Source organism: Pleurodeles waltl, chromosome 12 (genome assembly GCF_031143425.1).
Source record: "Pleurodeles waltl isolate 20211129_DDA chromosome 12, aPleWal1.hap1.20221129, whole genome shotgun sequence".
NCBI lineage: Eukaryota > Metazoa > Chordata > Amphibia > Caudata > Salamandridae > Pleurodeles > Pleurodeles waltl.
This window is the reverse complement of record NC_090451.1, coordinates 57341325-57364027: the sequence shown is the minus strand read 5'-3', so window position 1 is coordinate 57364027 and position 22703 is coordinate 57341325. Positions and strand designations below refer to the sequence as shown.

The 22703-nt window shown below is 44.5% G+C and overlaps 1 protein-coding gene across 2 annotated transcripts in view; it reads left to right on the top strand.

Moving 5' to 3' along the window:
• Nucleotides 1–22703, top strand: part of LOC138267757 (AP-1 complex subunit mu-1) — a 132612-nt gene that overhangs the window by 90059 nt on the left and 19850 nt on the right. For both annotated transcript variants that reach the window (XM_069216944.1, XM_069216945.1), the window contains exons 9-12: nt 1741–1899; nt 3874–3999; nt 7736–7811; nt 13071–13137. In XM_069216944.1, coding sequence (XP_069073045.1) covers nt 1741–1899; nt 3874–3999; nt 7736–7811; nt 13071–13093 — 384 coding nt within the window. In that variant the 3' untranslated portion in view covers nt 13094–13137. The remainder of the gene's footprint in view (nt 1–1740; nt 1900–3873; nt 4000–7735; nt 7812–13070; nt 13138–22703) is intronic.

The following is a 22703-nucleotide window of genomic DNA, read 5'->3' as shown; positions in this document are numbered from 1 at the left end:
CTTCCTGGCTAGTTGTTAGCTCGGTGGACCCAATGGGCAGCAAAATGGGAAACCGAGCAGTCACTCTTGGTGCCTGCTGGTGCAGGGAAGTGGCTCCTCCACTCCAAGGGAGATGCTGGCTGGTTGGCAAAGTGCTGGCAGGCCTCTGAGGCTTTTAGAGGATGCATTGCTGCTGGAAGAGTCAGGTCAGGCGCAGGTAGGCAGCGTTTGGTGCCAAAGTCCAGAGGTAGTCCACGGTTCGTGCATTGGATTACTCTTCTTTGTCCTTCTTGTAGTCAGACAAATTTGATTTCCTGGTGTCAGGGGGCTACCTAAATGCTTAATTTGGGGCGTTGGGGGGAGATTAGGGAGATGACCACTTCCTGTGGGAGTGGGCTTTTTCCTGAACCAGAGTTCCTAGTTCCACAAAACACAAGATGGTGGAACCCTTACTTGTGGAGCACATCAGGCAGCCCACCTTAGGGGTGTGGCATGCCTGGAGGTGCAACAAGTCTACTGCATAGCTAATTTCTGGCCTTTACTGGTGTCAAATGGGACTTGGGGCAGGGGATGGCATTATCTAGAGGAAGCTGCATATCAAAGGCAGCAGGGAGGGTTTGAAGCCCCTGCCTTGACCTGCAGATTAACTAGCCATCCTGCTGGAGGAGGTGATAACACCTTCTGGAGCAGGAACCTCCGAGAGCGCTGGCTGTCACCTGCAGGGGTCACACTCATCTGTAGTGATAGGCTGACCAAGACCAGTCAGTCAACACTCTAAAAGACAAGTAGGTTTTCAAAGGGCACCTCTAATGTGCCCTCTGGGTGCATTTCATATTAAATCCATTACTGGCATCAGTATGGATTTACTAAGACGAGGTGTTTGATACCAAACACCATAAATTTCAGTAAAGCGGTCATGCAGCTGGGGAACTCTTAATGACCAGTGCCCAGTACATATACTTAAGATGGCTTCTCTGTTCGCTTGTACTAGCTAGTAATTGAACTAGAAAGCACAGGGGCATAGCTGCTCATGCAGATACACCCTCACATGTAATATAATGCACCCTGCATTAGCTCTATAAGGCCTTCTGTGGGGTGACTTACATATATTATGTGCAGTGACTTAGGCATGGCACACAGTGTGCCGTGTTATGTTTTAACACATAGTTTGCACCATGTTATGCAACGTGCGATGGCAGTCTGCATGCATTTGTATTGGGGTCCCATACGGTGGCACAATACATGCCGCAACCATGCCCTATGTACCAGGGTACCATTTGCTAGGGACTTACAGGGGTGCTAACGTGTGTGCCAATTGTACACAATTAGACCATTGTACTATTTTAGGGGGAAAAAACACTGGTACGGGGGCCTGGCTAGCAGGAACTCAGTGCACTATCTGAGTCTAAAACCAGCCTCTAGTAGTTCAGATGGCAAAAATTGGGGAGACAACCTGCAAAAAAGCCTGGTTTCCTACAAAAGCTCACACCGTTGTCAGTTTAGGAGCTCTACTTGACTGCATGTGACAACGTGCACTATTGAATTTCAGATGGTTTCTCTGCAGCACAATGTCTGGTATGGGTGAACTCAGAAATGACCTTTTGGTTCTGCTTGCCTTGCACGTTCCTACAGTTTATCATGTGAGTTGTTGAAATACATACACTGTTTTTGGTTTAAACCACAGAGAAAGAAGAACGTCTTACCTTTCAGCTACATGATATAAAATTACTTTTGATTTTTTTAAAAATCTTTTTCCCACAGGCCAAGAGCCAGTTCAAAAGAAGATCCACTGCCAACAACGTTGAAATTCACATTCCAGTACCAAACGACGCAGACTCGCCCAAGTTTAAGACTACTGTAGGAAGTGTCAAATGGATTCCGGAAAACAGTGAAATTGTTTGGTCTATGAAGTCCTTTCCTGTAAGTTATTTTCTGCCGTTTTAATATTTATGCATTTGTATTGTTTGATATTGCCACACTTTAGTTTTTTTTTGTCTTGATTTTTTTTTTCTGTGTGATTGTATGTAGCTCTTTTCCTTTGTCCAGGTCTCAGTAAGGCATTGAATAATTTTAACTATTGATCTTCACTTAAATTTGGTTCATAATCTTATTTCTTGGTCTTAGGTTTTCTGGATTGGTAAACAAATAGGGGCAGTTTCATAGTTTGCATCCTTTGAAAATGTTCTTCTTTCTAGTGGTTTTCCTGTAGCCTGATGTATGGGTACTGCTATAGCATATCTGACACATTCATTGTCATCGGACCCTCACTCATGCATATTTGGGATATAGGCCATGCCTGGTTTAGTTGGTGTCATGCAGTTTTAAACTTAAACTTGCTTTCTCCTTTATTCACTGAAACTTTTGAGTTTACAGTTGTCCAGATTTATGATTTGATGTTAAACCTTTGGCTCGTGAGTTTTGCAACTTTTGTGGCCTGTAGTCCATTTTTTGGTACAATAAGTCAGTTTTGCTCTTGCAATAGCCCTGGCTTTTATTTCTAGCACCACCTAGAGAGTATTCATTATAGTAGTGTGCTTTGAGAATAGCCCTTGGAATGTCTTATTTCCTCTATTTTTCTTCCCAATCCAGTTTTTTTTTTTGTGCTTGAGTTTTAGTAGTGACTTTTCTTGACTTTCTGATTTCGGTCATTGACTTAACGATACCCAAGTGGTTAGAAGATAACTTTACGATTTATTGTAGAACTGAGGCACTTCACCAAGACCCTCTTCAACCAATGACCACCAAAGGTCATCTGACCAAAATGTTTCAGGGGAGTACACAATAAGCCATATTCTGTGCATAAGTCACTGTAAAAACAAAGAACATACCAAAGGCAATTCACTAGAGATTTATAACACTATCCCTCAGTGCTAGGTGGAGATTCAAATTGTACTTCCCTTTGGTTTTATTTGCGTTTTGGACCCAAAGAAAGGGTTTAAATGGGTGAATTTACAGAAATTGCTTTTAGAAACACTAGCAAGAGTTCAGAATATTTACTGTAGAGGCTGAGCCAGTCATCTGTGGTCCAGTGATTATTTTTATTTTGGTTTACTATGTTTTGGGTGTTTGAGTTGATCTATTCCTGAAGATTTAAAATAAGGGTCTGGCATGAGGTCCAGAAAATTATGTGAATGTCGTGTATGGAATTGAGACATCCCATGTACTACCTGGATTGTTGATATTGTTAGTCGTTGTAGTTTTCTGCAGGTGGTGCCAGTGTTTAGGCAGTTGAAGTGTCATTTGCATGACTGAGTTCATGTTTCAGAGAAAGAATTGAAAAACTATTTGTACTTGATGTCCGATATTCTTGGCAGGTTTTATTCACATTAGTATTGTTTGATGGTTAACAATCCTCTACCCCCCGATAATAACATAAATGTCAGGATGACAGTACTGTCCCAGACGGTTGTACAGAAATGCTCACCACTGACTTTGAAGTGAATTATATCTTCTACCACGAGTCATGGGCACTTCGGCAATAGTTCTGAAGGAGATTGGGGAGACAGCGTTTGTATTTTTTAAGGTGTGGTTGTGCCTGTTTAATTCTGAAGAGAATTGGCTGGATAACTGGTGTGGCAGACTATTTAAATTTCCATTTGAGACGAGAAAAGATGCTTGTTCTTCGGCGTTACTGGGTATATTCACTTTTAAGTGCCTGTAATGTTAATCCTGCAATAAAATGTTGATCCTTTGAACCAAAATCTGAAATGCAAGAATTTCTGAAGTGTGTGTCAGAAACATTAGGGTGTAGAGTGCAGAGGCATCAATGTTTGAGATATTGAAGAATGGAAGTGGAAATATTAATATTTTTCCAAAAAAGCATGCTTTCATTTTTAGACTGTTCTGATGTACAATTTTCTCATCAAATATTTCACATTTTCTGATTTTTGTTAGGGTGGCAAAGAGTATCTAATGCGTGCTCACTTTGGTCTGCCTAGCGTAGAAGCAGAAGATAAAGAAGGAAAGCCTCCAATAAGTGTCAAGTTTGAGATCCCGTACTTCACAACTTCAGGCATTCAAGTTAGTGTCTCATAACAACCTTTTCTTGCCTTAATGTATTTGCTGTGTTGCTTTAAATGCTGTTGTATCCGTTCACTTCCAAGTGTATTAGTGAACCACTCATGAAGATTCTCATATAATTAATTAACACATTACAGTGATGTGCCTCTTAACTTGTATGGTAGCATCTGTTATTTTTATTTCCTTGCTTGCTCCAGTTTAATAATGTGGCTTCCTTGCCTAACAATGTGGGGAGGTGCTGGAGCGCTGCACTTAAAAACATGTCAACATAAATACATCTTCTCCTGTTTTGCAAGTGTTATTTGCATGGCCCATACAATTCCGATCTTTCTAGTGTATTTCTAAATCAAGAAGGGTTAAGATAAAAAATATTTTTGTTTTATGCTGCTGTAGGCGAGGACACGACCTCCTTCCCCAGCCAGTGGGTAAAATCAAAATAATTCATAATCACTTGTAGCTTTTTAGATAATGTTTTTCATTTTGGAAATCTTTGTTCAACACATGTCTCTTGTTGATTTGACACGCCCATCTATTTTTTTAAGATTGTAGAGTTTTATAAAATATCTATTTGTCCAAGGAACAAGATGCCTCAGATACCTACTTGTTAAAGAAAAATAAGTCCTTGAGATGCTCTGGTACGTAGGGACGCTGTTGGTCCATTTCTCCTCGGGCTGTGGGGTTCGGGTGCAGTGGTGCTTTTAGGTATCGGGTTCGTGCTGCAGGGACACCTGCGGCTGAGGGGGCCTGCACAGAGAGGCTGCAGGCAGCGACTGGAACTCCAGTCTAGGCAAACCCAAGGGTGGGTTCAGCCTTTGAGGGCCTCAGGACCCCGCTGGCACCGTCGCCTCCCTCAGACGCAGGTTGTGGGGCGTGGGTGCAGAGGTACTTTGAGGTGTCGGGTGGTGGTAGTTGGAGGCTCACTGTTTGCCTTGGTTCTCCAGAACAGGAGCAAACAGGACAACTGGGCCACTCTCGATGTGGGTCTCACCTTCCCTGAAGCCACTCGGTGTACAAGTCGGTGGTCTTTGGCATTGATGTCCGGGCTGGACACAACAAGGCTTGGTTCCTGCAAGGAGTCTGGGACCCCCAGGTATTGATACTGTGCGGCTCCAGTCAGTCCTGGCATCCACACACTTGGAGGGAGGACAGATCTGGCTTGTGGGAGCATACCAAACTCTTCCTGGGCGGCTTCAGCATTGGTATCCCTAGTAAGCGGCAGGACTGTGAACCAGACCTTGCTTCTTTGGTCCCATGGCTGCAGGGGAATAGCGCCTCTACTCCAAGGGACTTCTCAGTCTGCACAACGGTAGGACGAGTCGGTTTCTCCACAATTGTCAGGGGCAGCTGGCAGGGTTGGTGCCAAGGCAGTTGTTGCTCCTCTGTTCTCGTGTCCACGCTCTTCTTTGTGTCTGCTGTATCGGAGTTCCTGGCATCAGGGGCCATGTAAATACTGTGTTTAGTGGCGTGACAGGTAGTAGCCAGTGGGCTACCTATCTTTAGGTGACTACACCCAGTATATGACCACTTCCCGTGGGGAGTGGGCATAACCCTGACCCACAGGACGTACTTTCACTAAAAACCAAGTTGGTGGAACTTTCCTAGTTGTGTGCGCTTTATGTAACCCACCTTAGTGGAGGTGGTCCTAGCCTGACAGTGACCACACCTCCTGACTAGCTAAGTTTCCTGCATGTCCTGATGCCAAATGGGCCCTGGGCAGGGGGTAGCATTCCCCCTGTCTGGGGGGAAGCCAGGGTTGCATATCAAAGGCGGTGGAGACCTTTAAAGCCTTATGCTTTGATATGCTGATTACCAGTCATCCTGCTTGGAGGAGGTGACAACACCTGCCAGAGTAGTCACTTTTTCCTGACCTCCGAGAGCGTAGGCTCTCACCTACAGGCAGTCAGAAACTTGTCTGTGGTGGCAGGCTGCTTAGGACCAGTGAGCCAGCACACTAGTAGTCGGTAGTTGTTTGGGAGGAACCTCTAAGGTACCCTCTAGGTGCAAGTATTCATAATTCCATCACTAGAATCTGTGTGGGTTTATTAATAGGAGGTGGTTGATACCAAACACCATAGGTTTCAGTGAAGCCATTATGTAGCTGGGAAACTCGTTTTGACCAGTGCCCAGTACATCCCTTTAAATGGCTTCCCTCTTCAATTGTACAGTCAGTAATTGACCTGGCCAGCACAGGGGCATATCTGTTCATGCAAATATGTTCTCATGTGTAATATAATGCACCCTGCTCAAGGGCTGTAGGGCCTGCTGTAGGGGTGACTTACAAATATTCCATGCAGAGTTATGGGACATGGCTCATACAGTGTGTGCTATGTTGTCTTTTCACTTTTTAGAGCACCTTGTCATGCAGCCTGCAGTGGCAATCTAAATTAATTTGGTGCTGGGTCCCTTAGAGTGGCACAACACATGCTGCAGTTCTTGGGGATCTTTAGTACTAATGCACTTGTTACCATGGCTACCACTTACTAAGGACTTACAGAGGTGCTAAAGGCCTTGCCAACTGGGGATCAATTGACCAGTTACCTTGGTTTGGGGGGAGAACACTGGGAACCTGCTTAGTAGGAACCCAGTGCACTTCAGTCAAAGTTGCATCAAATACCAGGCAGAAAGTGAGGGGCCTACTGCGGCAAGAACCCAGTTTATTACACACTTGTCCTGTGAATTTTAGCTGGGCTGTTATTATGACAGCGTTCTGCATATCTACATACAAGGGTGGCAGGAAAAAATGGGTGTGAAGGAAGTGAATTTCCAATCGCTCAGCAGATTGTCGCAGGGGCAAATATTTTTCCCTCATCTGTATTTCTGCTGTTTCCATGTAACAAAGGCCATATATAACAAAGCAGAGTGCAGCACACAGATCATGACCTTCAACACCACGTACACCAGTAATTCTTAGAACCATACTATTCTGCAGGAACAATATTGGATCCATGTCAAGCAGTGCCATTGGCGTCGCTTAAACAAATATACCTATATATATATGCTCAAGTGAAAATTTAATTCACAGATATTTGCTAGTCGTACAGTGTAGAGGTCTCCTCGTAAATGCTTGTGAATTTCTGAAAGTCGTAAATCAACAGCAGTACAAGGACATGTACAGGCTGGTGCAATTGTGACTTTCTTTACAAATCTGCCTCCTCGTTTACTTTCAGGTGGCCCACAAAAGTCTTACATCGATTCTTCATTATTTTAAAAGGCATTTCGCACCCCCGGCTTGTGAAAAATGTACAACATCCAGTAACATATTTATGATAGTACTGCGTTTAGTGCCAGACTGGACATGGGCAAGGCAAAATACACGATTGCATGCCACACAGTATTGAATCTGCATGAGGTTAAAATGTTTAAAATAGATAAATCCACACAGTAGGTTCCCATGCTCTCAATCTGGAAAGGAGTGAAAGATATGTGCTATTAGTCTATGAAGTTGAAATTCAGTCCCCGAAAAGTTGTTTGTCAAAAAAACAAAAACAAAAAAAAAACGTATTTATTCATAACAAAATGGAAGTTCTAAGTTCTTTTTTTCAATGTTGGAAATGTCAATTTTTTCCCCATAATTAACCTTCTTTTCATTTCCTGTGGTATTTTTTCTGTGGCTATCTAACATGTTTCTCCCTCCCTCCTGGCGGAGCTGTACAAACTATGGTTAACTGTTCAATTCTGCTATCAGCAAAGTTGCTAAAGTACCAAAGAATTGCAGTGTTCCTTTTTGTTTTTTTAGGTCCGCTACTTGAAGATCATTGAAAAGAGCGGCTACCAGGCCTTGCCATGGGTTCGTTACATCACGCAGAACGGAGGTAAAGTTAAACTGAATAACCTTTGGTAGGCACAATTGTGCTGAATTTTAAAAGGCTTTTAACTGCACTTTAAACAGTCACATATTACAAACAACTAAAGTGGCTGTTTAAACATACTTTTTGACTTCTGCTGGTTTTGATATGCCAGTTGATCATCTGTGTGTGGCTTGTTAATAGATGCTTAACTTCCAAGTGTTCGTTTCAGTACATATCCCATAAAAAATGTTCATCCACCAATCCTCTTCCTAAAGCTGTTCTGAGAATTAAAGGAATCTATTGTTGGATATTTTGCCTCTAAACCAGAATGTAAAGAACAAATTATTGGGAAATTTAACAAGTCTTTGCCTCATTGTCGCCAACCAATTTGCTGGCCATTGATGGCTAGAAGAGCACCTTGGATACTTTTGCCCTGACCACCTCAACATCTTAGGTAAGATAGAGATGGCCCCGTGGCACAAAAAATAATTAAATAAGAATGCCACCTTCTCACCTGGTGCTCAGTCTCCACATGCTACAAAACTATTGGGGGGTAAGTATTAGCATCTTGCATGGGCACTTGTATGGCACAAAGGACTGTCAACTTACTTGCCCTGGTGTGTGGTGGGTACCTGAGGTACTTACACCTTATTCCAGGTATCCCCTATTCTAGTGTAGGCAGTGTCTGGAAAGCCAGGTTCTCTTGAGGTAGCTGTGAGTGAGCAGCCAAGGCTTATCTAGGAGACATGCAAAGTTCATAGTCACACAGCACTTACACACATGAAAGAAAACTCAGTGTTACGAAAATAAAGGGTCTTTATTACAGTAACACAGTGCCAAAACACTAGATAGGCAACCATCCTATAGGAGGTAAGTAAACACACTAAATATGTACACGTGTAATCAGAAATAGGCATAAAAAGTTACAGAAAGCAGTGCAAACGCAGATAGACAGTAGTGACCCTAGGGGGAGCCCAAACCATATACTTAAAATGGAATGCGAACATGGGAGCCCCACCCAGGTAAGTGGAATGTGTAGAGGGGAGCTGGGGGTACTAGGAAACCTCAGAGGTAAGTACCACGGTGCCCCTAGTGACCAGGAGGAAAGGAGTAAATTACTAGATTTTCCCCAAACCACCCAAAAGTAAGAAAAAGAAGAAAATTCAACACCCAGGCAAGACTGCAAGAAACCAGTGGTGGATTGCTGAAGAGGAAGACCCATAGGGGAAGAGGACTAAGTCCAAAGGTCACAGAAGAGTCCCAGCTGTGGATGCAGGAGTTGGTCGATGGTAAGACGAAGACGGTCAGGAATGCAGCTCTGGAGTAGGTGAAAAGTTCCTGGAGGATACAGTCGATGTCCCACGCCGGATGGATGATTGCAGTCCAGTCAGTGGTGTGGAAAAGCCACCAACAAGCCTTGGCAAAGACAGAAGTCGTGGTGAAGCAAAAGTAGAGCTACTGGGGACCATCAAGATCCAGGAGGACTCGACCCACTGGGGGAAGTCCACGGGGGACCCTCAGAAAGGCAGAGAGTCTAAAGAAGAAGAGGCAGCCCCCAAAGGAGACCCACTGGACTAGGAACCAGGAGTCACAGAATAGCCCATGCAGCACTACTGGAGAAGGGTCCCACGCCACAGGAGAAGCACGCAGAGTGTTGTGTGTCGCAGGAAGGACTGCTGGGGCTACACGTCACCTGAAGATCCCTTGGAGGATATGCAAACAAACCTTGGCAGCTGCAAGAGAGACAGTGCACGGGGATACTGTCATGCATGGGAAGGCAAGAGCTTACCTCCACCAAAGTTGGACAGCTGGTAGAGAGGACCAAGAGGACTACTCCGGACCACCACCCGTGATTCGGGATCCACGCAGCTCAGGATGAGAGGAGATCCATGCAGCCGGTCGTTGTTGCAGCTGGTGCCTGCGGATGCAGGGAAGTGACTCCTTCACTCCAAGGGAGATTCCTTCTTCCTTCGTGTGCAGACTGAATACTTGCCGCCCTCGGAGGATGTACAGCTGGAGAAATGCTGCAGAAGCTGGAAGGAGCCATGGAAATAATGCTGCAAGCAGAGTCTTCGTCATGGATGCAGATTGTTGGTTTGTGAAGGGCCCAGTCGTGGTTCCAGTGGGTAGAAGTCAAAGTAGAGGTTGCAGAGGAGGCCTGCTGGAATCTTGCAAGTCAAATCTGAGGACCCACCCAAGAGAGAGATCCTAAATAGCCCTGAAAGAGGGATTGGTCACCTAGCCAGGTGGTCACCTAGCCAGGTGACCACCTATCAAGAGGGGCTCTGATGTCACTTGCCTGACCTGGCCACTCAGATGCTCCTAGAGGTCCTGCCAACCTTGGATTCGAGATGCCAGAATCCAGGGACTGGAGGTCCCTGAACTGGTGTAGACTGGTTTATGCACAGAGGGCACCAAATGTGCCCTTCATAGCATTCCAGTGGCTGAGGGGTGGCAGCAGCTTGGGCTGCCCGGAAATCCCCAGAAGGGTGGTATTAGCAATGCTGGGGGTCCTCTAGGGAGCCCTCAGAGTGCATGGAATCATACTTCCAATACTGGCAACAGTCTTGGGTATGATTCCAACATGTTTGATACCAAACATGCCTAGGTAAGAAGTTTCCATTATGTAGCTGGACAGTGACCTATGTCCAGTACATGCATAAAATGGTGTCCCTGCACTCAAAGTCCATGGAACTGGAGTTTGTGGGGGCACCTCTGCTAGTTCAAGGGTGCCCTCACACACAGGTACTTGAACCCTGCCCTCTGGGCTAGGAGGGCCTGCCATAGCGGTGACTTGCAGTGACCTGTAGTGAAAAAGGTTGCATGCACCCTTTTCACGCAGGCTGCAGTGCAGGCCTGCAGAACACTTTGTGTGGCATAATACATGCTGCAGCCTGTGGAGATCCCCCTAGTACCCCAATGCCGTGAGTACCTGGGTACCATATACTAGGGACTGGCATAGGGGCACCAATATCCCAAATGGGGGTGAAAATGGTACAATTAACCAAGTTAGAAGGGAGAGAGCATAATCACTGGAGTCCTGGTTAGTAGGATCCCAGTGAACACAGTCAAACACACTGACAACAGGCAGAAAATGGGGGTAACCATGCCAAGAAAGAGGGTACTTTCCTACACTTGTCATGAAAAAAGCCTCCAGGTAGAGTCCAAAATTGCACTTAGCCCCTTGAGTGCCTGCACAGCATTTAGTAAATCTACATCTTTTACATCTCCAACATAACCCACTTTTTTAATCCTAGCGTAATCAATCACTTCAAACGATGCATCTCTTTTTAAGTTGGTGACCATCTTGATGAATATAAAGCGGCCTTCCCCACCTCCTCTTTGAGTAGCACATAATAAGACCAAATCTTCTTCCTTGACAACTTTAGAATGCTAATAATAACTTGGGGCTTAATTTACATTTCGGCAGACGGGTTACTCCATCACAACGAAGATGGACAGTCCATCTGCCGAAATATAAATCGTATAATTTCCTATGGGGATTTATAGTTTGGAGGATGGGATATCGGTCACCATTGTGACGGTTGTACCCCGTCTGCCAAAATATAAGTCAGGCCCTTGGTTATTATAAAGTGCTTCATTCTACACTCCTGTCATTTTTAAGTGCTTGTTGATGTTACCCTGTGTAGAGGTGGTCAATTTAATGGCCTTAGAAAGTTGGACGACTGAGTGGGCCTTTCCAGGATTTGAACTTGTGCCCTGGAAATTACACTTTTGGTAGCCATCTTACCTGCTAATGGGCCACAAGTGTACTTGCTCAAACGTTCTCTGGCATTTGACCATCTGGCTCTTTTAATTAGCTTATAGATGGGGTTCATTATCTGATTTGACCTTAAATAGATCACCTTTTTCCTTGGAACAAACCCAACTAGTCTCTCTTCCCATCAGCATCCCGTGGCATTCTCGGAGTTAATTACTGCCCCTTCCTCCCCCACTTATTTATCTATTCCACCTTTGGTTCCTACTTGGACAACAGACACTGCAGAGGCTGCACACCATTTTGTGGGCTCAAGTCACACCAGGGTGTACACTGAATGTCTAAAACTGACATTACAAAAGTCAGCCACCCTGGCAACTGCAAGGTTAACCTATGATGCCAAATTCTCTGACCACTTTGGTGCCACAGGTGAGTGTAGTGGTTATTTGCTGCTGCTTTTGCCTCTGAGGCATAAAGTCATCCAGTGCTACCGTTCTTCCTCCGGCATCAGAGTACATAATACCCTTAACGTCTTTCCAGACTGTGAATCTGGTCAGCGCAAGACGGAGACAAAAGCTGTGCAGTTAACTAGTCCAGAAGAGTCCAAATGCAACTAGAGTTCACTTGTTTTCCTTCATTTTCACATTGTGGCTGAAGACACCCCTTTTAAATCTCTGCACATCTTACACTGGACTTACCACAAACCTGCACTCCTTTGCCTTACGTGAAAATGTCACCACTACTCCCAGGCCTGTGCATCATTTCACGAAGCCTCCTCCAGTGTTGATGACACAGGTATCGTTTGTTCTTGCTCCAGTGATCTCCTCACCAGTACCTGGTAGATTATTGCTAGAGCAAAGGAACTAATTTAATTAGCAAAAAACTCAATGTATAACTGAAATTGTAACACAATTCCTTCTTAATAGATACTGATAACATAAACCTCTGTCTTTCCCCCTTATCTATGACTGTAACAATTAAAAGTAGGTTAGAGGGTTCTGAACATTTACTGTACAATTCCCTAGTTTACTTTTCATTAATTTTCACCCTAATTATTTTCATTCTTTTGGATTCAACTTTGCATCACTTTGGCTACTCTCTGAGGAACACACATTCATAGACGCTGGTCAAGATGACCTCTGACCCAGAATGCATACCATACACTGGTAGTTCTTTCAGCCAGGTTGTCAGATTAGCATTCCTTTCTGCATTATTGGGTAAATCATCCTAGTCTTTCCTACAGCTTTAGATAGTGGTTGTATCTGAATGCAATACACCACAATGTGCCAATAATGTTGGTCTTCTTCCACCAATTATAGCTCTGATGCCTGTGCTATAATTTAAAAAAGAGATCAGCCCAACAATCCATTCCTTCCTTTTTGTCAGAATGATGAAATTTGCATTCATGCACATATAAGTATGAAGCCGTCCTTGTTCGATACTTTAAATAGGTTTGATAATGATGCTTTTATTTTATTTTTGTGTTTAACCAAACATCTGCTTGAAAATCATAATGTTTATCATGAGATGCCTCTTTTAAATAGATGATTTTTTTTTTTTTTTAGACTATCAGCTTCGAACACAGTAAGCAGATGTTGATCTCCGGCTGGCGTTGATTGCAAATCTCTTCAGGTACAGAGATTATTTATGATATAGGTTCACAGAATCTATAGTATTCAAGATATGATTTTGGAGTTGATTTGAAAAATGACATGCTACTAAACGCCAGGAGCCAAATTTGTTTGATTCATGATCTAAACAGTATTTTTATTTGAACAAAATATAAGCATTTAGATTCAAGAATAATGTAACAGTGTGGCATTTTGACGCATAATACTGTGATAATTAGTCCACTTTTGCATCCTCATGGAAAAAAAAGGGTTTTGTTGTGGGCAAAATAAACCACTTTGGGAGAACAGTGGTTGATGTCTGCTTTCTAATTTACGTGATTGGCTGAGCCTATTTTAGCATTCCATTAAATAGAAATGTCCAGCTACGAACTAGATCTTTGCCAGGTTTTTAAAGTCTCCAAGTAAAATACATTAATATACAGTAAATCTGGATGGTTGGGGCTTGTGTACATACTCAGTGGTTATCTTGACATTGATTTGGACCCACTCTTGACACCCTTCCAAAACAAACCGCAATAATTGTTGAGCTCTAAATCATCTCCTGTGCTTACATTGTAAACCTGATGGCAATACAACTAAGAATCTTCTGGGGGCGTGTATGTGTTATTTATTAGGGTGGACGGGTGGTGGAAGGCTACAAATGTATTTGCAGCAAGTGCGAGGCGTGTCCGAACCTGTCATAAGCCATGACAAAGGAGAGACTGACTCTCCATTTGGGGTATTTGGGTTGGTGGTGGCAAGATAGTATTCAGGACATGTGTAAGTCTGCAGCATCCAGCCATGTGTCATGTGATCTGGCACTACATGGTGTATTTAAGCATGGTCGTGTCAGCGAGGGCTGGAAGAAAAGAAAGGAAAAGGAGAGAAAAGTCAAACCTGCCCTAAGGCATCTGCAAGTCTAGCCCTGCAGTGGGGGTCAGCCCCTCCTTCAGTGGTCTGCCTTAAACTAATTGGGTGAGGAGTACTATGTGCAATGTCAAGTTTTGGCCAGAAAGGAGAGGATGATTTGGGGCAATGAGAGCAAGTGTCGATACAGTAATCTAAACATGGCCCCCAAACAATCAAACAGTGGTGTCTCATCCCACACTCTACATACGACACTTTCATGCACCACAAGTCTTAGTAGCACTTTGAGCCTTTATATTACTGCTGGGGATTGGCTGTCCTCTTGTGGCAGAGGATGTTAAAAAAAAACAAAAAATGGCAGTGGAGAAAGGTGGCCATCCATGTGCACCAGTGAGAGGCTGTACTATCTAGATCTGAAGTGTCATGAATTATGGCCAGTTTTCGCCAATGGCTGGAAAGTGCCATCATCAGTGGCATGTAGGACTGGCCAAAATAGTGATAACCATGTGTAGGACCATAGTATAAGCAGATCACATCCTTGTGATCCGCACCTCTAGCGACAGTCATTCGAGTATAGTCTCACCTTGTGAAGTTTAGCTGGTGACCAGTCCTAGTTGTGAAGTATTTTAAAGTATATGCATTTTTGAGATGGGCCTCCCTCAATTCTGTATTGGTGGTGCTCCGTGGGGAAGCCGATTCTTTAGGTTTGTCTTCCACTTCTAGGAGTGTGTAATCTAAGTCTGCTTTCTTACTTCACACAGCATAATGTAAATGAGAGATCAGTGTGCCATAAGGACCTGATATCACCTCTGTTGGTTTGCTCCGCTTCATCATGCAGGAAACGACTGGGGATTCTTTAAGCATAATTGGCCCTTGCATGAAAGTTTTCACCTGCTTTCAAGTTGCCTTTTTGACCTGAAGCTGCATGAGTTTTCTTTTGATTTCTTTGCTTTTTGATGACTAAACAGGCGATGAGAGGGGGTGCTTACTTCAGAAATACTATTTTTTTTTACTATTATATGTCAGTCTCATGAAAAGATGATAAGGACCTTGCTCAAAGTACCTGGGGCCTATTCTGACCCCTTTTCACAATTCAGGCAGCCAGGTATCTGTGCTCCACGAAATACTATGGCTGCTGTATCACTTTACTTCTTAATGTGATAGTACTACTAGGTGGGTGGAGGCTTCTGTTTGATTACCAGATGTGCAGCAGAAGCAGCCAGAGTGCCTGATCTCAAGGTCTGATTTCTGAGGTGGTCGGGCTGCACAACAGGCTTGCAGTGATGCAGAATGCAGTGTTAAACTGCGGATAGGACAGAGAGAGGGGGAATCAGACACACGTTGGGGGTGTGTGCAGTGGATAGGTTTCAAGGAGGAGAAGCAAAGATAGATCTATTCTCAAATTTAAGTTAGCTTATGGATGAATTTCTGAAATCTCAAGCGACAATAAGGTTCATAGCAGATATTCTTTTCCAATAAAATAAGGTTGTTGGAGATGGCATTTACATTATGTGCTATGCTAAAGACACAGACAAAGGAGAAAAAAGGCAGTACGGTGAATATAAAAAAGAGGAGGCCTTGAGAAGGAAGCACCTTGTGGAAGAAGACTTGAAGGTAGTGGTTGTTTTTCAATGAAAATATAACCATTACAATTAAGTCTTCTTCCCTCAAGTCCTAGCTTCTCAAGGTGGTCTCCTTTGAAAAACATCAGGGTATGAACCAGTGTATAATTGTAACGCAATAGAACGGAAGCAGACTAAAGTACAGTTTCAAAAATAGGGCCCTTGGAAACTTTTTCTTCTGCATAGTGAGGCGCAATGGAGAAAAGCTCATATTTGAACTTTATGAATGTATTGAAGTATGACAAGGTTTGATGTCCATTTTAATGTAAAGAGTATTTCACAAAGCAGAATATTTAGCAGAGGATACATGCGGAAACAAGCAGTATCCTTGCTGATTGTTTAAGAATGACAAAATGTTTTGTCTCTACCCCATCATATCACTATGGACTGAGAACACTGTTGGGGGATTTACTACAGGTAATTCGGTCCAACAAATGCAGATTTAATTTCTAATGGCTGTTCAAAGTGTTTGTAATCCTCTATCTAAGGTGACAAATATTTAAAATAAATCTGTTCAAGGGCAGTTTATCAGAATACCTTCAAAGATGGACATAAACACTTTAACCCAGAGAGTCTTAAGTCTCTTTAACAGATAGCAGTAGCATTCCACATCCTCAACCTGCCTCAGACCACAGGCCCTTAGATACTTAGTGTAGGAAGCAGACTCTTTATAAACTGTGCCAAAAAGAGGCATATTGTGCAAAGAGTCCAGGTTTCCCTTATAAGTGAACAGGAGCTTGTTCTAACAATCCCAATGTGCTGCCTTAGGGGGGTAGTGTGGTCGAGCAGCCTTAGGCTTATCAGAGAGGAGTGTTAGACAATCTACTGCATGCACACAGCCAGTAAATGGTACCCAAAACACAATAAGGAAATCCACACCAATTTATAAAATAACCCATATCTTTTATATAACTTTAGGCACCAAGATCATCATGATTAGGTAAGTACCTTTCGCGTTCTAACTTTTTACAGGTTTGAAAAATCGACACTGTGCCATTACTCAAGCTGTAATGTTATGTTCGATGGCATCTGTCGCTGTAGATACGCATGTTTTGCAATAGCTCGCCATCTGGTGTTGGGCCGGAGTGTTACAAGTTGTTTTTCTTCGAAGAAGTCTTTCGAGTCACGGGACCGAGTGACTCCTCCTTTTGTCTCCATTGCGCATGGGCGTCGACTCCATCTTCTATTGTTTTTTTTCCGCCATCGGGTTCGGACGTGTTCCTGTCGCTCCGAGTTTCGGAACGGAAAATTAGCTAATTTCGGAAGATTTTCGTCGGTATTGTTGCGTTCGGGATCGGCGTACTTAGATTCCACACCGCATCGAAGAGCTCCGGTGCCCTTCGGGGTAGTTTTTCGATCCCCCGTCGGGGCCTGGTCAGCCCGACCGCGTGCTGAAGAATGCCGATGGAACGGACCCCGTTCCGTTTCTGCCCCAAATGCCACAATAAATACCCCTATACAGACCAACACTTGGTCTGTAACCTGTGCCTGTCACCTGAGCACAGTGAAGACACCTGTGAGGCCTGTCGTGCGTTCCGGTCCCGAAAGACACTCCGAGACCGTCGAGCCAGAAGACTTCAGATGGCGTCCGCGCCGACAGCCCACCGAGAGTTCGAGGAGCAGGAAGAGGAAGGTACCTTCTCGATCCAAGAATCGGACTCCGAAGGATTCGACGATACACAAACCGTGAGTAAGACGTCGAAAACCACACAGAGAAAGATTTACAAGGCCCAGGGGACGCCACTGCCATCCGGCCATGGCTCCACCCATAAATTCGGTGACCGACCGTCGGCACCGAAAAAGGCCCAAACAGTGCCGAGGTCGTCCGACTCCGGTCGAGACACCGGCACGCAGCCTTCTCGGGACCGAGAAAGTGCTGGAGACAAGCCTCGACACCGAGATGCCGGTGTGGACACGGCTCGACGCCGAGACAGCGGCACCGAAGAAGATCGACGCCGAGAGGTTTCGGCCCCGAAAAAGAAAAAAGTCACCTCGGAGCCGAAAAAACACGCAGACAGGGTTTCGATGCCGAAACAAACTGCAAGCGACCCAGCTTCAGGCTCTTATACAGAAGAGCACTCGCTAACCTCCCAAATGCAAAAGCATAGGTTTGAGGAAGAGCTACAAGCAACTGATGTGGACCATACGCAAAAGCGTATCTTCATACAGCAGGGGACAGGAAAAATAAGCACCCTTCCCCCCATTAGGAGAAAGAGAAGGTTGGAGTTCCAAACTGAACAGACACCACAACCAAAAGTGGTGAAAAGAGTTACCCCACCACCCTCTCCTCCGCCCGTGATTAACGTCTCACCAGCACGAACTCCATCACACTCCCCAGCTCACACCACCATAAGCCAGGGTGACCAAGATCAAGACGCATGGGACCTATACGACGCCCCAGTGTCAGATAACAGTCCGGAGGCATACCCTACGAAGCCATCTCCACCAGAAGACAGCACCGCGTATTCTCAAGTGGTGGCTAGAGCAGCACAATTTCACAACGTAAGCCTCCACTCAGAACAGGTCGAGGATGATTTTTTATTCAACACACTCTCCTCCACCCACAGCTCATACCAAAGCCTGCCTATGCTCCCTGGTATGCTCCGGCACGCAAAAGAAATCTTTAAGGAGCCGGTCAAAAGTAGGGCAATCACACCAAGGGTGGAAAAAAAGTATAAGGCGCCTCCTACAGACCCGGTTTTCATCACTACACAGCTGCCACCAGACTCTGTCGTTGTAGGAGCAGCTAGGAAAAGGGCCAACTCTCACACATCTGGAGATGCACCACCCCCAGATAAAGAAAGCCGCAAGTTCGATGCAGCTGGTAAAAGAGTCGCAGCACAAGCTGCAAACCAGTGGCGCATCGCGAACTCCCAGGCACTACTTGCGCGCTATGACAGAGCCCACTGGGACGAGATGCAACATCTCATTGAACATCTGCCCAAGGACTTACAAAATAGGGCAAAACAAGTGGTTGAGGAGGGACAGACCATTTCCAACAACCAGATCCACTCCTCCATGGACGCTGCAGATACAGCTGCACGGACAATTAATACATCTGTAACTATCAGAAGGCATGCATGGCTCCGAACGTCTGGATTTAAACCAGAGATTCAACAAGCAGTTCTCAATATGCCTTTTAATGAAAAAGAACTGTTCGGTCCAGAAGTGGACACAGCGATTGAGAAACTCAAAAAAGATACGGACACTGCCAAAGCCATGGGCGCACTCTACTCCCCGCAGAGCAGAGGGAATTACAGCACATTCCGTAAAACGCCCTTTCGAGGGGGGTTTCGGGGTCAGAGCACACAAGCCAGCACCTCACAGGCAACACCGTCCAGTTACCAGGGACAGTATAGAGGAGGTTTTCGGGGACAATATAGAGGAGGGCAATTCCCTAGAAATAGAGGAAGATTTCAGAGCCCCAAAACCCCTACTATTAAACAGTGACTCACATGTCACTCACCCCCTCCACACAACACCAGTGGGGGGGAAGAATAAGTCATTATTACAAAGCATGGGAGGAAATCACTACAGACACTTGGGTTCTAGCAATTATCCAACATGGTTATTGCATAGAATTTCTACAATTCCCTCCAAACATACCACCAAAAGCACAAAATTTGACAACACACCATTCCAATCTCCTGGAGATAGAAGTGCAGGCACTATTGCAAAAGAATGCAATCGAATTAGTGCCAAACACACAAATAAACACAGGAGTTTACTCACTGTACTTTCTGATACCAAAGAAGGACAAAACGCTGAGACCAATCCTAGACCTCAGAATAGTGAACACTTTCATCAAATCAGACCACTTTCACATGGTCACACTACAAGAAGTATTGCCATTGCTAAAACTACACGACTACATGGCAACTTTAGACCTCAAGGATGCTTATTTCCATATACCAATACACCCATCGCACAGGAAATACCTAAGGTTTGTATTCAAAGGAATACATTACCAATTCAAGGTACTGCCTTTCGGATTAACAACGCACCAAGAGTCTTTACCAAATGCCTAGCGGTAGTCGCTGCACACATAAGAAGGCAGCAAATACATGTGTTCCCATATCTAGACGACTGGCTAATCAAGGCCCATTCGTTAATACAGTGCTCAAATCACACAAATCATATCATACAAACCCTCTTCAAACTAGGGTTCACCGTCAATTTCACAAAATCCTGCCGCGCAAGGTACAACAATACCTGGGAGCCATAATAGACACATCAAAAGGCGTAGCCACTCCAAGTCCACAAAGAATTCGAAATTTCAACACCATCATACAACGCATGTATCCAACACAAAGGATACACGCAAAGATGGTACTACAACTCCTAGGCATGATGTCTTCATGCATAGCCATTGTCCCAAACGCAAGACTGCACATGAGGCCCTTACAACAGTGCCTAGCATCACAATGGTCACAAGCACAGGGTCACCTTCTAGATCTGGTGTTAATAGACCGCCAAACTTACCTCTCGCTTCTATGGTGGAACAACATAAAATTAAACAAAGGGCGGCCTTTCCAAGACCCAGTGCCACAATACGTAATAACAACAGATGCTTCCATGACAGGGTGGGGAGCACACCTCGATCAACACAGCATACAAGGACAATGGAACATACATCAAACAAAACTGCATATAAATCACCTAGAACTTCTAGCAGTTTTTCAAGCACTAAAAGCTTTCCAACCAATAATAGTTCACAAATACATTCTCGTCAAAACAGACAACATGACAACAATGTATTATCTAAACAAGCAGGGGGGGACGCACTCCACACAGTTAAGCCTGCTAGCACAAAAGATTTGGCGTTGGGCAATTCACAACCAAATTCGCCTAATAGCACAATTTATACCAGGGATCCAAAATCAACTCGCAGACAATCTCTCTCGAGATCACCAACAGGTCCACGAATGGGAAATTCACCCCCAAATTCTGAACACTTATTTCAAACTCTGGGGAACACCTCAGATAGACTTGTTTGCGACAAGGGAGAACGCAAAATGCCAAAACTTCGCATCCAGATACCCACACGAACAATCCCAAGGCAATGCCCTATGGATGAACTGGTCAGGGATATTTGCTTACGCTTTTCCTCCTCTCCCTCTCCTTCCTTACCTGGTAAACAAACTCAGTCAAAGCAAACTCAAACTCATATTGATAGCACCAACTTGGGCAAGGCAACCCTGGTACACAACGCTGCTAGACCTATCAGTAGTACCCTGCATCAAATTGCCCAACAGGCCAGATCTGTTGACACAGCACAACCAAAAGATCAGACACCCAGATCCAGCATCGCTGAATCTAGCAATCTGGCTCCTGAAATCCTAGAATTCAGGCACTTACAACTTACCCAAGAATGTATGGAAGTCATAAAACAAGCCAGAAGGCCATCCACCAGGCACTGCTATGCAAGTAAATGGAAGAGGTTTGTTTGCTATTGCCATATTAATCAAATACAACCATTACACACAACTCCAGGACATGTAGTGGGTTACTTGCTTCACTTACAAAAATCTAACCTGGCTTTCTCTTCTATTAAAATACACCTTGCAGCAATATCTGCATACCTGCAGACTACCTATTCAACTTCCCTATATAAGATACCAGTCATTAAAGCATTCATGGAGGGCCTTAGGAGAATTATACCACCAAGAACACCACCTGTTCCTTCATGGAACCTAAATGTTGTCCTAACTAGACTTATGGGTCCACCTTTTGAACCCATGCACTCCTGCGACATACAGTTCCTAACCTGGAAGGTGGCATTTCTCATCGCCATTACTTCCCTAAGAAGAGTAAGCGAGATTCAGGCGTTTACAATACAGGAACCTTTTATACAACTACACAAGAATAAGGTCGTCCTAAGGACCAATCCTAAATTTTTGCCAAAGGTTGTTTCACCGTTCCATCTAAATCAAACAGTGGAACTTCCAGTGTTCTTTCCACAGCCAGATACCGTAGCTGAAAGGGCACTACATACATTAGATGTCAAAAGAGCATTGATGTATTACATTGACAGAACAAAAAACATCAGAAAGACTAAACAACTATTTATTGCATTTCAAAAACCTCATGCAGGAAACCCAATATCAAAACAAGGTATAGCCAGATGGATAGTTAAATGCATCCAAATCTGCTACCTTAAAGCTAAACGACAGCTGCCCATTACACCAAGGGCACACTCAACCAGAAAGAAAGGTGCTACCATGGCCTTTCTAGGAAACATCCCAATGCAAGAAATATGTAAGGCAGCCACATGGTCTACGCCTCACACATTCACCAAGCACTACTGTGTAGACGTGTTATCCGCACAACAAGCCACAGTAGGTCAAGCCGTATTAAGAACATTATTTCAGACTACTTCCACTCCTACAGGCTGATCCACCGCTTTTGGGGAGATAACTGCTTACTAGTCTATGCAAAACATGCGTATCTACAGCGACAGATGCCATCGAACTGAAAATGTCACTTACCCAGTGTACATCTGTTCGTGGCATCAGTCGCAGTAGATTCGCATGTGCCCACCCGCCTCCCCGGGAGCCTGTAGCAGTTTGGAAGTTACCTTCAATTATTTATATATGTATCATCTCAACCTTAAATAGGTGCATACTTAGTCACTCCATTGCATGGGCACTATTACTACAATTCAACTCCTACCTCACCCTCTGCGGGGAAAAACAATCGAAGATGGAGTCGACGCCCATGCGCAATGGAGACAAAAGGAGGAGTCACTCGGTCCCGTGACTCGAAAGACTTCTTCGAAGAAAAACAACTTGTAACACTCCGGCCCAACACCAGATGGCGAGCTATTGCAAAACATGCGAATCTACTGCGACTGATGCCACGAACAGATGTACACTGGGTAAGTGACATTTTCATTATCCTACGGAGGAAAGACAAATACTGCATAGAGGTACTTTACAGCGACTTACAGGACCAATCTTCCAGACTCCAGGTGAGTATGGTGCAGGGTCCAAGGCAGCACCAACAGGTCAACTCGGGTAGCACCGGGGCGACTGTGTGCAATTCAGCAGTTGGAGTCCTGTTGAAGAGAATGGGGATGGATCCAGTCAAAAAGAGACTG